General features: G+C 37.9%; 1 protein-coding gene across 1 annotated transcript in view; it reads right to left on the reverse strand.

Annotated features, from left to right (window-relative positions):
- Window positions 1–14476, reverse strand: part of flt1 (fms related receptor tyrosine kinase 1) — a 34827-nt gene that overhangs the window by 2612 nt on the left and 17739 nt on the right. The window contains exons 11-29 of the mRNA XM_007248991.4: window positions 13906–14023; window positions 12857–12965; window positions 11388–11678; window positions 9888–10034; window positions 9552–9683; window positions 7646–7755; window positions 7388–7523; window positions 6728–6832; window positions 6173–6286; window positions 5720–5808; window positions 4380–4500; window positions 4186–4283; window positions 3718–3840; window positions 3516–3627; window positions 3256–3355; window positions 3021–3126; window positions 795–889; window positions 639–705; window positions 419–510 (exon numbers count right to left, since the gene is read on the reverse strand). Of these exons, the coding sequence (XP_007249053.3) occupies window positions 419–510; window positions 639–705; window positions 795–889; window positions 3021–3126; window positions 3256–3355; window positions 3516–3627; window positions 3718–3840; window positions 4186–4283; window positions 4380–4500; window positions 5720–5808; window positions 6173–6286; window positions 6728–6832; window positions 7388–7523; window positions 7646–7755; window positions 9552–9683; window positions 9888–10034; window positions 11388–11678; window positions 12857–12965; window positions 13906–14023 (2265 nt within the window). The remainder of the gene's footprint in view (window positions 1–418; window positions 511–638; window positions 706–794; window positions 890–3020; window positions 3127–3255; window positions 3356–3515; window positions 3628–3717; window positions 3841–4185; window positions 4284–4379; window positions 4501–5719; window positions 5809–6172; window positions 6287–6727; window positions 6833–7387; window positions 7524–7645; window positions 7756–9551; window positions 9684–9887; window positions 10035–11387; window positions 11679–12856; window positions 12966–13905; window positions 14024–14476) is intronic.

The following is a 14476-nucleotide window of genomic DNA, read 5'->3' on the forward strand; positions in this document are numbered from 1 at the left end:
CAGACCACGCTTTGAGCTCCTTCACATGAGAGTTTAATTTTTACAATCTTAGAGGTACAAAACTGGTACGTGAAGTATTAGGTGTGTGGACTGATGCTGTAGAGGAATATTACAGTATTTTACAGTGTAATTAGCAGTAAACTGACCCATGAGTGACACTGACAGAGATGCATTCTCTCTACTAGAGGTCAGTGGAGCATTTAAATTATTTTAAAGCTCCTATTTTAAAGTAAAAAAAGCTAGATAATGTTGCTTAAAGTACAGGACACTTTGTATTTGTATAGCTTGTTATTGTAAACCTATATCAAGGAGCATAAAACACACAATGAAATCACATTTATATATTTATAGCATGGCCCTGTGACAGCCCTAAGTAAAGAAATGTGCGGCATAGCCCAGTCCAGGCCTGTACACTTACTTGGTTATCTTCTTTGTTTTGAACTTTTCGCTCCATTTCAGCCGAATGAACTCTTCAGAGGGTAGAACCATACCGCTATCAGACTGAGAATCCTGAAGCAAAAAAACACTGTTACTCTTAAGTTACTGCAGTGTCAGGCATGTGTTTCATATCTGATCAGTGCGTATGAAACCTCTGTAATGCTCTTGAGAACTGCGTGTGTGTTTACTGAGAAACTTACTTCTGGGACGTCTCTATTGAGATCCTCTTCAAAGGTAGTGATGGTTTCAATTCTGGTATTGATGTAGCTATAAGAGTAGAGAAAACAATATTCATACTTGATGTTTTGGAGTATCTAATTACACATTCTTCTCCAGCAGACTGAATAGAGAGGTACCTTGGGCTTCCCTGGTGTGTGTCTCTGTAGTCAGGCTGCTCCAGACCGCTTTCTCCAGACAGAAACGTTTTTAGTGGAATGTAATCTTTCCCATCCTAAATAAAGGTGGAAAAAGCAGAAAAAAATTAATCTCTTAAGATCTTATAGTGTATATGTGTTCAGACATGCTGCTTTAACAGTAGCTAAAAAACGTATTACTATAATAATATACAGCTCTGGAAAAAATAAGAGACCACTTAAAATGATGAGTTTCTTTGATTTTACCAAATTGAAAACCTCTGGAATATAATCAAGAGAAAGATGAACTGCTTGAAGTTTTGCACCAGGAGTGGCATAAAGTTATCCAAAAGCAGTGTGTAAGACTGGTGGAGGAGAACATGCAAAGATGCATGAATACTGTGATTAAAAACCAGGGTTATTCCACCAAATATTAATTTCTGAACTCAACTTAAAAATGTATGAATATTAACTTGTTTTCTTTGCATTATTTGAGATCTGAAAGCTCTGCATCCTTTCGTTATTCCAGCCATTTCTCATTTTCTGCAAATAAATGCTCTAAATGACAGTTGTTTTATTTGGAATTTGGGAGAAATGTTGTCCGTAGTTTATAGAATATAGAAGTATATAGATTTTTTTTTTATTCTCTTTATTTATTCACAATTTTGAGATACAAAACAACCTGACACAGTGTTCAAAAAAGGGAACAAATAATAAGGTGAGTGAGAAAGCTAAAAGGGAAAAGGGAGAGGAAAAAAAAAAAAAAAAAAAAGACACATGAGGTCACAGAATAGCTGGGTTTGACAATTCCATATATTTACTTTAAATCAAAAGTCAATATGGGCTATCTTTCAGTTTGGTTAAATAAACTCTCCATTTACCCCATCTTTTTTCTCCCAGTTCTTTCTGGAGTCTTATTGAAAAGGTCATCTGTTCTAGAAGGTGCAATTGTTTAACAATGGAGATAAAAGTACCAACTGTAGGAGCTTTTTTTTTAAGCCAGCATTTGGTAACGGCCTTCTTGCTTGCGGATAATAGAATCTTTAGGAGATACATGTCATCATTACTCAGACCATCTGGAAAAATACAGAGATACATGATGCCAAATCCCAGAATTCTTGCGACAATCGCAGCCACGTCCTTCCAAAAAGACTGAATGAAGGGGCAAGACCAAAAAATGTGTGCATGATCAGCCATGATTGTTCCACAGTTCCTCCAACACTGTAATTGAGTGACAAGCTGTTTAGATTTCTGTTTAGGAGTAATGAAAAACCTAATTACGTTCTTCCAACAGAAATCTCTCCAATCCAGTGAACATGTAGTGGTTGACTGTGTTTTCCAGGCTGTCAGCCACATATCCTCAGTTATTTCAATTTTCAGCTCCTTTTCCCAACGATGTTTTACATAGTCAGTTGAATCCTTTTTCAATATTATGATGCCATTGTATAACTTGCTTATAAGGCTTTTCATATTTCCAGAGTTATAAGCATTAATGAATACCTGGATTACAATTGGCAGTTCACTAAAATGTGGACCCTTTATCTTTTTATGAAAGTAATTGCGGAGCTGTAAATACCTATAGAAATCTTGACTACTCAACCCATGTGACTTACATAAAGAGGCAAAACTATTTAGTTCCCAGTCTTTTACTATTTTACATAATGCAGTAATACCGGAGCCAGTCCATTGCTTATATCTATGGTCTAGTAATGCTGGCATAAAATCAGTATCATAGGCTGGCCACCTTAGTAGTTTAATTTCTTTTTGGAGTTGGAAATGTTTAACCACCTCTCTCCACACTTTCAATGAGAGATTCACCCATTGGTTTGCCGTCTGTAGTAAGTCCTTTTCCCTGCCTACCAAACCTAATAGTGACTGTATGGGCATGTCTTTCAAGGATAGCTCCATTGTTTTCCATTTGGCTTCATAAGATGGGTTACACCAACACACAAGTGGTCTCAGTTGGGCTGAGATATAGTAATCCAAGTATATAGAATTTTATTCAAACATAAACCTATAAATAGCAAAATCAGAGAAACTGATTCAGAAATTCAAGTGGTCTGTTATTTTTTTCCAGAGCTGTATATGTCTTAAAATGTATTTCTGAATAAGAAGCCCCTTAATCTCTGCAGTTTCACGTTAAAACGTATTTATTTGGCATAATTTTCCAATAAAAAATACGATTTTTGTAAAGGGAATCTTTCAATAAAAACATGGAGGACCACGTACCTGCTGGACACGGACCTGCAGCAGGTCTCCCAACGTGCTGACCAGGGCAGTGAAGGTGGGTCTGTCATCAGGGTTCTTCTCCCAGCAGACCAGCATGGTGTTATAACTGAAAAAGTGGGGAAAACTAAATGAAGAAAAAAGACAACACCATGCTCTTTCTCACCAGCTTTTTTTTTTCACTGCTACATATAGAATAGCTTTTTTTCACATTCTGGAAGACTCAGTGTACACTCACATTTCAGGAGTGCTGTACTCTGGGGCACGCATTCGAGTTCCTTGTTTCAGCCTGTGGCAAAAATCCTCATCCATGTTGAGCCCTGGATATGGCGATGCTCCTACATATCATAAAAAACACAAACAAAAAACTGAGGCATGGGCTTAACTGTATGAATACAAACTTAAAAAACCATATGATGAAGTTATACAGGATACTGTATGTGGAAATTAATATAAACAAGCATTTGATTTGTATAATTCTTTGTGAATCATTGGTACCAAGTGAGAAGATCTCCCAAAGCAAAACTCCAAAGGACCAGACGTCACTCTGAGTGGTGAAAACCTTGTCGAAGATTGATTCTGGGGACATCCATTTCAGCGGCAAACGAGCCTACAAATTACAGCATGATGTAAATGACAATCAATTTCATACTTCAAGTGTTCTGAAGTTTACTCTGTGTTCTGTTCAGCCTGTACTCACATCTCCTTTGCGGACGTAGTCCGGGTCTCTGTACAGATCTCGAGCCAGGCCAAAGTCACAGATTTTTACTACATTGTTTTCAGACAACAAGATGTTTCGGGCAGCAAGGTCTCTGTGTATACACTGGCAAACACACACAGACACACATGGACATACAGACATACACACACACAAACACACAAGCATACACAGTTTAAAACACACAGTTAATATATGACCTGAGTCAGATATGTTTGTTATCTTTGGTTATCTTTTAGGCTCAATTAGATTTGAATGTTTGGTGTATTTGTTGACTGAACTAGTTTGGATACACCATGTGGCAGACCCTTTAAGAACAACAGCTGTAAACATTTAGAACACTATTAGAAAAGATTTGTGAGGTTTCTGTCTCATTTAAACTTCACACAGTAAATTTACCAGTATTAAATCAGCATTCAAACACAAACACTCATACATTTTCAAGTGTACCTTGCGTGAGGAGAGGAACTCCATGCCTCTGGCCACCTGGAAGCTGTAGGAAATCAGATCTTCTAGCAGCAGTGGGGTGTTAGAGGTGGAGCAAACGTCTAAAAGGGGGGATTGGCAGGTAATCTTTAATAGATTGATCATTTTCAATAAAATAATAAGTGATATATATATAACTACAATTGTAATATTCTCACCACTATCCTCCCCACAGACTTTGCCTTTCTCCTTACAGTTGGGGTTACATTGGCTACTGCACACAGTTTCCACAGTGTTTTTGTCCTCCTCTTCCTTTCCACGTCCCTCACCTGCACTCACCTGTAACAGACCATCACACTACTGAGAAAACAGAGCCTCATACTGAAGAAAGGCAGGAAAAATATCCATAAGACATTACATAAATCACATATTATAAATATGGTGTTACATAAGCTAATGCAAATGCACCTTATTAGTTGTTTAAAAGTGGTCCAAAACTACCATTTAAACCTGATCGTGTATTAAACAGAGATGGGAATTAGACATAAACATAGATATAACACAGGACACATGGAAGAAAATATGTACTAGTGACAAATTCAAATACATGGAGGGAATTCAAGTGGAAAGTAATCACTAGATATTTTCAAACACCTGCAATGGTATTAAAGATGGGCCCAACACATAGTTGTGCATTCTGGAGACACTGTGGAACGCAAACTGGGAATTAAACTCACATATTCTGGCTCTGCCCTAAACTACAGATTTTTTGGAAGGATGTGTATGATGCTCTTAAAGAAGTGTTCCAACAGGATATCCCACAGGATCTTATAGTGGCATTACTGGGAGGTCCAAAAAATATTTACTTGGAATATTACTTACAGTGGCTTTGAAATGCATGAACCCAGAGCCCCCAAAATACAATCTATGGATACAAAAGCTATGGGATGTTTATCAGATGGAACAAATAACATATACACTTCATTTTATTACTATCTTTTTATTGCATTTATCTTTGTACTTTTTTATATACTACCGTAAAATTGATGTGAATAATGCAAAATACTGGACAAAGGAATACATAGAATTGTATTTGTATTACATTATATTGTACTATGTAGAATAAATAAATAAATAAAAAAAATCCTGATTGTGCAGAAATGTAAAACATTGCTGGTAATTTATACTGATGAAATAAATAAATAAAGAGAAGGAAAGAGATAAATAGGCACTGGAGACATTGGGGGTAAGTGATAAGTACAGACCAGAAAAGACCTGAAAGACGGACATGCTATAAATAGAGGTGTTTGTGGTAACCAGAAATTGAGATATTCGAAATAAGGGAAATGAGAACAGGATGTAACAAAGCACACAAAAAACAGCCCCAGTTAGGCCCCTATTTTTAATAAATACATAAGGAAATTATATAGGAAGAACGTAAAGTACATTGCAGCAAGATACAGAAGTGACCCATATATGAATGAGAACAGAGAGAAATGCATGAGAAGTAGAGCTGTTATGTGTGAGGGTAGGAGCATTAATGCTTAAAAAAACTAACCCTGTTCAACACAAAAACATCTCGCTTGCTCTTCAGGTATGCGGACAGGTTGCCATACTTGCAGTACTCCACGATGACCATCAGAGGTCCTGAAAACAATGCATTATAAAAGACCCATTCATTCACAATATTCATTGACAATCCTTTGAATTCACTTTAATTTTATATACCTTATTTTCACAAACTGCACAATGATTTTTTTCTATGAACAATGAAAAATATGATACACCTTACTAGACTGTCAACAATAGAAATGCATTTTAATAGCCATAATCTATGCCATCTAACATGTATACCTGTCCGACACTGCAGTTTAAGAACATTTTTAAATCATTACTTACGCACAAGTAAGTCCATAATTATAAAAAATATCTTTTTAAGTGATTGCACAATATTTTTTACTCTGCACGTTTAAGAGTGTGGAGGTTCTAAACATAAAATGAAAACACAAACCTCCAGGTCTAGTGCAGGCTCCAAGCAGGTTGACCACGTTCAGGTGATGTCCAATATGGTTGAGAATCTTCAACTCGGTCATTAGGGCCTTGTGTTCACTTGGTGTGGCGCCCTCTGTTGGAAAACCAAAGAGTGTCATAATTCTGAATTTTTAGAAGCTGATCAGGGTCCAGTTTCTTATGGTTCAAATCTTCTTTACTGGTAAAGAGAGTGTTCAGTGTGATGGTTGCTTGATCATCTTTGGGTTTATTGGCCTTTTGGAAAACCCAACCCAGTTCTTGTCCCAAAGCGTCACAAATCTTGAGAGTGGTGCACTGTGAAATTGGCCATGTCTCAAAATGTTAAGATATTATTGATGGTTTTGTACTTATTGATGATTTGTACTGTGGTACTGCAATCGGCATAGTTCACTATTCTTTGTCTGAAGCAAATATTTTTGATATCTACAATATCCCTGTCACTGAATGAGTAAAATATTTTGCTGATTATAATTTCAAAACTATATAAAAATATATGTTTGTTGTCATTGGTGTTTCTAAATGTCTGTGTGAATACCTTTTAGCATTTTGACTGCCACAGTGGTACAGTTGGTTGAGTTTGTTATGCCAAAAGCTGAAGCCTGCATGACCTTTCCGAATGCTCCTCGTCCCAATGGCTTCTCTGAAGAAACGTAAATATAAACAGTTACAACATGTCCAAAAGTTTACATACACTCATCATGGATTATTTTATATGTATTGTTTAATTATTTCTGTTTCTGGGGCAGAATAAACATTCATATATTCTTAATAAAAAGGCTATATCAGCTTATCTTTTTTTTCTAGGAAATCCACACTGGTCCAAACTATATTTAAAATTTAAATAAATACATTAGTGATGCCATATAACATGTATTCAAACAGAACTGGTATGGGGATCATGGTTTGGGACTCACACAGTTACACAAAGAATACATGAAATGTGTTATTTTGGTAAATTTGGTAATTTGACAAGCATGTATGCCAACTACAAACTGAATTGGATGTGTGGTAATTTAAGAGTATTGTTATATTAACTCCAGTATTGTTTGAAACCTGGGTAGTGTAGCATGTATTTTTTTACGTGAGGTTCACACTGTGATGCAATCCCTGTGATGCAATGTTTTTTTAATGTTATATATGCTGATGACTGTACCACTTTCATGTGAATTCTAAAACACACACAGCGCACACACACCTAGCTGAAGTCGCTCCCGCGGAAACTCCCACTTTTCAGGGTCATACTGTAGCCTGTCACAATGTTCATCCAGAGGCCCTTCCCCAGGGTGTAGGATTATCGGCAGGTACTCGGTTTTACTGTTCGCAGAGTTTGGCTAAGTACAATATTAATAAATATTAATAATAATACATTTTATAATATTAAATCAATTATTTGCTTTCAGCTTTATGAATGTAGGCTTACACATGTAGCAGCTCTTACATGACTGACTCTCACCTGTTTAAGTTTTCGGATAAGAAGGGTTAAAAGCAGCCAGAAGAGTGTGGCCACTATACAAGTGCAGGCCAGCGTGGGGATCTCTAGAGAAAATGAAGAGTCTGCAGAGTCTACAAAAAAAAACAACAACAACTCAGGTTTAGCAGCCGGGTAAATGTGTCATATAAGCTATGTGTGTCATTTTAAATGGAATATGGCATGTTCTGATGTAAACTAAAACAGTAGTGGTGTAGATATCCTGTGTGAAAAAAAGGGAAATGGGTATGAAGGGTCATTTGAATTTAATTATGAGTTTGACATGACAAGGTTGGTGTATTTTAGGTCACCAATCCTTTAAAACCTTCTAAGAATGGTTTGGTCTGCAAACAATTGGCCGTTTTGTATGTCAGTATCTGAAATTTAAAAATGCAATTTGAAGGAGCAGGCACATCTGTCAGCTTGTGTATGATCAGCAGTACACTCTCTTGCCTGTGCTTATCATTGCCCAGAGGAGGGGGCTCTTATCTCATTACTGCTCTTCTCTGTCCACTTCAACAGGCAGTCAAAAGCAAACAGTGAACTGCTTTTAGAATTCAGCACTGCGTGTTGCTCTGTTTTCAAAGATGCAGAAACAGCTAAACAATTTAGGGGCAGCAAACCAGAGACTTTCCGTAGGAAATCAAAAAGGGAGACAGCTTCCTTCCTGACCCATCAGAACACAACAACACAAGAGGCATCCGTTCAAAGAGAGAGACTTTCTACGATTAATCTCACTCATCTACCTCCTTGGAACTGAATCGCTAATTGGGTGGAGCAGGTGATGGTAAATCCAAACCTAACATAGGAAAAAACGTCCTACAAATAGCTGAGGTCAAATATTTATTTATGCAGTGACAGTGCCATGTGACTTTAAATGCCAATTTTGTTATTAAATAGCAATTCATAAAGCCACCTTTATCAGTGATCCGATAAACCAATAAAACACAGACATACTTCTGTTTATAGAAACCTAAATTCTCAAAGATTCTCAAATAATCTGACTGCAAATGGCTTTTAAAATTTTGCGTTCATCAGTATACATCAGTATACAACACTTTTTATTTAAACCTGCAATGAGGCTTTAAGATTAGGTTTTACACTACCAATTAAAAAATATAACTGACAGAATCTACAAACTACACACTGCCCAACATATCACAGACTTTCTTCTAGTAATGTGATACAGGTCCATTACATCTGATTTCTGCAGTCAGTTCTTAGGAAACCTGGTTCAGAGCCAGACCTGTTAGAGTTACAGTCCTACGTGGCTTAAAATAATTTAAAAAAATCTGTCTATTCCTTGTAAATGACCTTCTTCTCAGCTCTGCTGACTCTGCTGCTTTAGTCATTTTTCTCATCACATATAGGCTAATGATGTTTTCTTCTTATTCATTTTCCAAACCACTGATATTATAAATACAGCTTTCTTTTTCCTAACTGATGTCAGCATTATAATAATAATAAAAAAAATTCCCACAGGTATCCTTTCATGAACTTCTATTTTTGAATTTACACACAAATCTATACAGCTCTGTCAAAGCACTCAATAATCATTGCCAATGAAACACAGGTACAAGAGATTTTTTGCTAATTTTGCCCCAATGGTAAATCAGATCAGATTATAAATACCAGCAGATGTCTTGTCATCAGTATTCTCTGTAATATTTAATTACCTTATTACATGTCTTGCCACAACTGTGACATAAAGTCTACAAATCTATATTTGTTCAGTAACTAATTAACCTAAAGCCTCCAGCACTCTTAGAGCCAACTGGAGTTCAGTTCTCATAAATATATACTTTCACCTTGTTTAATGATTTTGGAAAACAAAATAGAGCTTGATAACAGCGCTATACAAATATATCATTATTCTTATTGGTATACTTACTGTCAACTGAAATGTAAGCTGAGCTCTCCACAGATCCTTTTTCATTAGTCGCTTCACAAGTATACAGACCTTGATCCTCAACAGTGATTCTGTCAATGTGAAGTGTACCCTCTTCAGGGGCCAGCATGATACCTGAAGGAAGTCCAAGTCCAAGTCCAATGTTATTTGCAGAGCAATTTGTAATACAGGTCATAAAAACTAAAAATTATCACAGTGACATTTGAGATTTCATGATACATTGACTTTGAAAGGACTGCAACAGAATCTAATTGCATTTAAATCACATATTTATAACTCCACCTAATATTGCAACAAAGTACCACATTTCCATCTCACCAGACACCTGCTGGAGTCTCCTTTGGTCCTTGTACCATGTGACAAGTGGCCGTGGAACACCATGGATCAAGCAGTGTAGAGTGACAGAGCTGCTCACATTTACACTGCAGTCACTGAGGTTCTGCAGCAGCACTGGAGCCTCCAATACTGCAGGGGGAGACAAAGCATCACATGGCTCTACTAATATAGTCAGATTATGTCATTTAGTTTTAAATAGCATATCCACCAATTCAATCTAATATCACAGTTATGTCTCTAGAGAGGAGCCCATGATGTAACAAAAGCAAGTTAGCACACGGGCATGCATTAACAAGGCACTGACTGATTTAAAATGCTGCCACTGGCAAAGACATATAAATAGAGAGCTAGCTATATTTCTTTCAGTGCTAATTGTAACCCAATGGAGCCCTGCCCTTAGTGACAACTTTTTTTGTTGTTTCCGTGTCAAATTTTGCCATGAGTCGACTAAACTGCCACATCCGTGACAGCTGGTTATGGAGTGAGTGGAATGGCTATGTCAAGGGCTACCATTTTGTACAAAACAGATGTAAATAGGATGTTATCTTATTTTGGTTTTACTTTTATCATGTCTTTTTCAGATGTGAGTAATGTTGTGGATGACACTTTGAGGAAATCTTCTAGTTACACTGTCCTAAACCCCAGCAGGCAAGGGCATTCCAAAAAAATTGCCTCACCACAAGTTGATTGTTGTTCCGAATATTTTCCCCCAGGACACAATTGATTATTGTCTCTTTCCTTGCTCAATGACAGTTGCTGATTGGCTGATTGTTCTAGGCTCATGTGAAGTGCAGTGTAGATGGGGCACAGTGGGAAGTAGTATTGTGTGCTCTTCCTCCTGTCCAGCTCCCATTCCCACGTGAAAGAGTTGCTGCGTAGCACAGCCTTGGAGGGAGGGACTGCAGGAAGCCCAAGGGTTTGGTTCCCAAGGACCTCTTCTCTTTCTCTTTCTTTTCTTCTTGTTCTATTTTTTCTTTCCTTCTTTCTCCCCCACACTCCCCACATTGCTCTCTCTATACCTTGTGTTTGTGTGTGTCTGTTAGCACATCCTTTGTGACTCATAGTGGATATCATAGAGGAGTGTTTGTCTATGTGTGGTGTGTTGACGCGTATACTTCCCAAAGGATTCCAAATAACTGTGCTTCCTTGTCAGCTTTTTTTAGAACATAAAGAGCTGCAACAGTGTTGTGTAAAAGTCACCAATGCTCTGCTGAGTCAATAACCCTAAACCTGCTCTTAAAGCTGTAAGAGGAGACCAACTCTGTCAACGCCTATGGATTTAAAATGGGATGTCATGAAAGCCTGTGTAATCTGTAGTTGTCCTAATACTTTTATTCATCTAGTGTATATTAACCTTACTGTTAGAGTGTGAAACAACTGTCTGGATTAATCAACTATTTGAGCTAAATAAATGTGCATAATCTTAATATGCTCTGCAAAAAACACACAAAATCTTTTGAAGTCACAGCCCAAAGCACACACCTGTAACTTTCACCAGCGTCTCCATGTATGCGTGTTCTCCTGTAAACAGGTGTGTGGCGAAGCAGCGATACAACCCTGAGTTCCGTGCTGTCAGATTTCTCAACATCAGGCGTAAAGTGAGAGAAAACTCTTCCTGTGTCAGCTCTCCACCCATCGGCACTGCGGATATATTGGTCACTCTGTACCACGACACATTTGAGTACAGGTGCTTATTGGCCACACAGGACAGGTGAACATCAGCCCTCTCTCTTGGTTCATTGTCCAATGAGACGCTGAAGCCTCCAGGGATATCTGTGATTGGTGGGATGGAAAAGAAGGCGTTTTAGAGCGTGATCCAGCACTCATACCAATGCTATAAATCCTCTGTCTAAGAAAGAGAGCACGCCTACTGCCAGGAACACAAACCCTTAACTGGGACATAAACAAAAGACCGGCAGCATAATAACTTGTACTTTGGAGTGTTGATCAAGCTTGATCTTTTTTTTTTGTTCATAACCTTTGATGACAATGTTGAATAGCTATTGTCAGTAAAAGAAGCTGGAGCACCCCCCACGAAAGACCTTTTATTTACTTTAGCTATTTGAAATTTCCCGTGGAAACTGCTCGAGGTTTTCCTGATGGAAGATAATGTTTATCTTTCCTGAACACCACCAGGACTCTCCAAATAAAGCATGTTAGGCGGCATGGGGAAGCGGGCTGATAAGGGCCACAGGTTCCTGTTAAAACTGCACCCTCAATCTCCACGTACCTATAGCGACAACCCTCACGCTTAATCACGCTACATCCACTGGGGCACAATTTAGTGTGACTCGAAAGTAAAAAAAGTAGAAAAAAAAAACTTGCTACTGCCAAAAACTTCATTTTAACTTTGTATTTTAACATGTATTCAAATGCATCAGCCTTGTTTTGATGCTGAACTCTGTGGTGAAGATGGAAGAAAAGTCTTTTTTCAGTGGCCCCCCCTGAACCTTATATTTGTGCAAGCATCACCGCTCAGTAGACCAGTGCACCACTACTCTATAAATCTGCTAAATCTTCCTGATTATCTTTTACAATTATACAGGGGCTTAATGCAGTAAGCAGTTAATTCAGAATTTATTTCTAGATCTTCCAGACCTCAACTCGACCTTTACTTTTCTTGTTAACTGTCATTTCTTAATTACATTATGAACCAAGTATACAGTTGCCTGAACACATTTTCCTATTTTCATTTGGTCTTCTCCTGCTTTATTGACAATTATTTTCATTTTCATAGTCCTAGGTAGTCGCTTAAAATAATGTTTCATGTTTAACTTTATGCCACCTGGAGATCAGATAACTTCCACTCAGCTAACTAAATACAGCAACGTGTGACCATTTGTGGCTTTGAAAGAAATTGTATCCTGTCTGCTATTTAAAGGCATTTCAGTGAATCTGTTGTAAACCTAACAATACGTGTTTAATCACATAGTGTGGGAAGCTAATGGTACCTGTAACATAGAAACGGATGTCCAGTTCATCCCTGCCCACGGAGTTTGAAGAAACACAGCGATAGATGCCAGATACTAGAGCCTTGGCTACTGTTAAAACACTTACAGTCTGAAAGTAAACACACATACACAAACATATGCACTTTTACCTCTTTCACAACACTTTTCACAGTTCATTAATGTCCAATGAACATGTCAGTATAATAAAATAGGACATGCTGCAAATTGTGTAAGTAACTTGAGTAAGTTGGACCACTCACACAGATACAGTGTCCCAGCGTGTGTGCTAAGAAAATGCCATGAAAGACATTTCCACCCACTGTGGACAGTGCAAGACAAGCGATTCATCTACATTCAATGCAGGAGACCCGCACACATATATTTCACAGGTCATTGCAGAATTCTTTAGCTCCCAAGGGACATGATTTTTTTTCATGTACTATGACACTTGGCATGTCCATGTATTTAATGCTTGAGATTGAAAATCCTAAACTCTTTGCTTGGAGACCTAAAATAATGGTATTTACTGGGATAATACATAGTTAAAAATCCTTTAGCATGTTTTCTGTATAATTAAGATAAATAAATAAATAACTAAGATTTTTAAAAATAGTGATTTTAGCATTAGCATTTTTTTATTTTGGATTGTTTTGCCTTAATAACGGATTGATACCCAATGGGATTCTACATCATACATAGACTGAATCATCCACCATCAAGTTAAAGCAGTGGCTCAGCTGAAGTATAAGCGGAAAGTGAGTAATGAGTTGAACGGGAAACTATTTCCAGACATGTTTGTACCTTGCCTGTAATGCAGCGTTACACACAGTTAATAAAAAAAAGAGCCACTTCCCTGTTTCCCCAATTCTAAATAAAGAGACAATTGTTTAAATCACACTATTCATTCTGTGGCTTTAAAATGTCTTTGTGTACCATAAATATATATAAAAAAAACACAGTATTCTTTCCCCCCTTTGCATCCTTGCCCGTGCCCACAAACATTCATCAAACCTCTCCCCTTATATAAGTCAACCCGTTGGGCAGCTCACCTTATTCTTCCCTTGCAGGACTTCCTGTCTGTGACTGATGCTCAGGATAGGGTTGTGGGTGGACGTGACCGCTGTCTGCTCGCCTAACGCCAACCAGGAGGAAGAAACCGGAATGCATCTTGGAGCCAAAGACAGAAAGAGACAGAGAAAGAGGAAGAGAGAGGGACAGGCTTTAGTCCAGCTGTGTTTATCATGGTGATGTCATGTCACACAGGTGTGTGACACAGCTGCTGCAGTTGAAGGGAATACCGGAAACGTCCCATCATCGCCACCGGTCCCTTGGGAATTGCAGTTAATCGTTAACACAATTACAGTCTCATTGTCAAAAGGTCTTATGTTGTAGGGCTAATTCCAAAGCTGATTTTGAATGCTGTCAGTTCAGTTCATGTGGACATGAAGGTGCATGTGGGACTCTGTGTACGTGTGTGTAAAATCAGGACACTGTGTGTCCTAAAAGTGGCCTTGTTAGGTAATTAGCAGCATCCAATGCTTGGACTCAATGTTTCTGCTGTCTCCGGTGAGTAAACTTCCTCTCCTTCCTAAATTATCCACCGTCAATAGTTCCGCATTC

Source organism: Astyanax mexicanus, chromosome 1 (assembly GCF_023375975.1).
Source record: "Astyanax mexicanus isolate ESR-SI-001 chromosome 1, AstMex3_surface, whole genome shotgun sequence".
Taxonomy (NCBI): Eukaryota; Metazoa; Chordata; class Actinopteri; order Characiformes; family Acestrorhamphidae; genus Astyanax; species Astyanax mexicanus.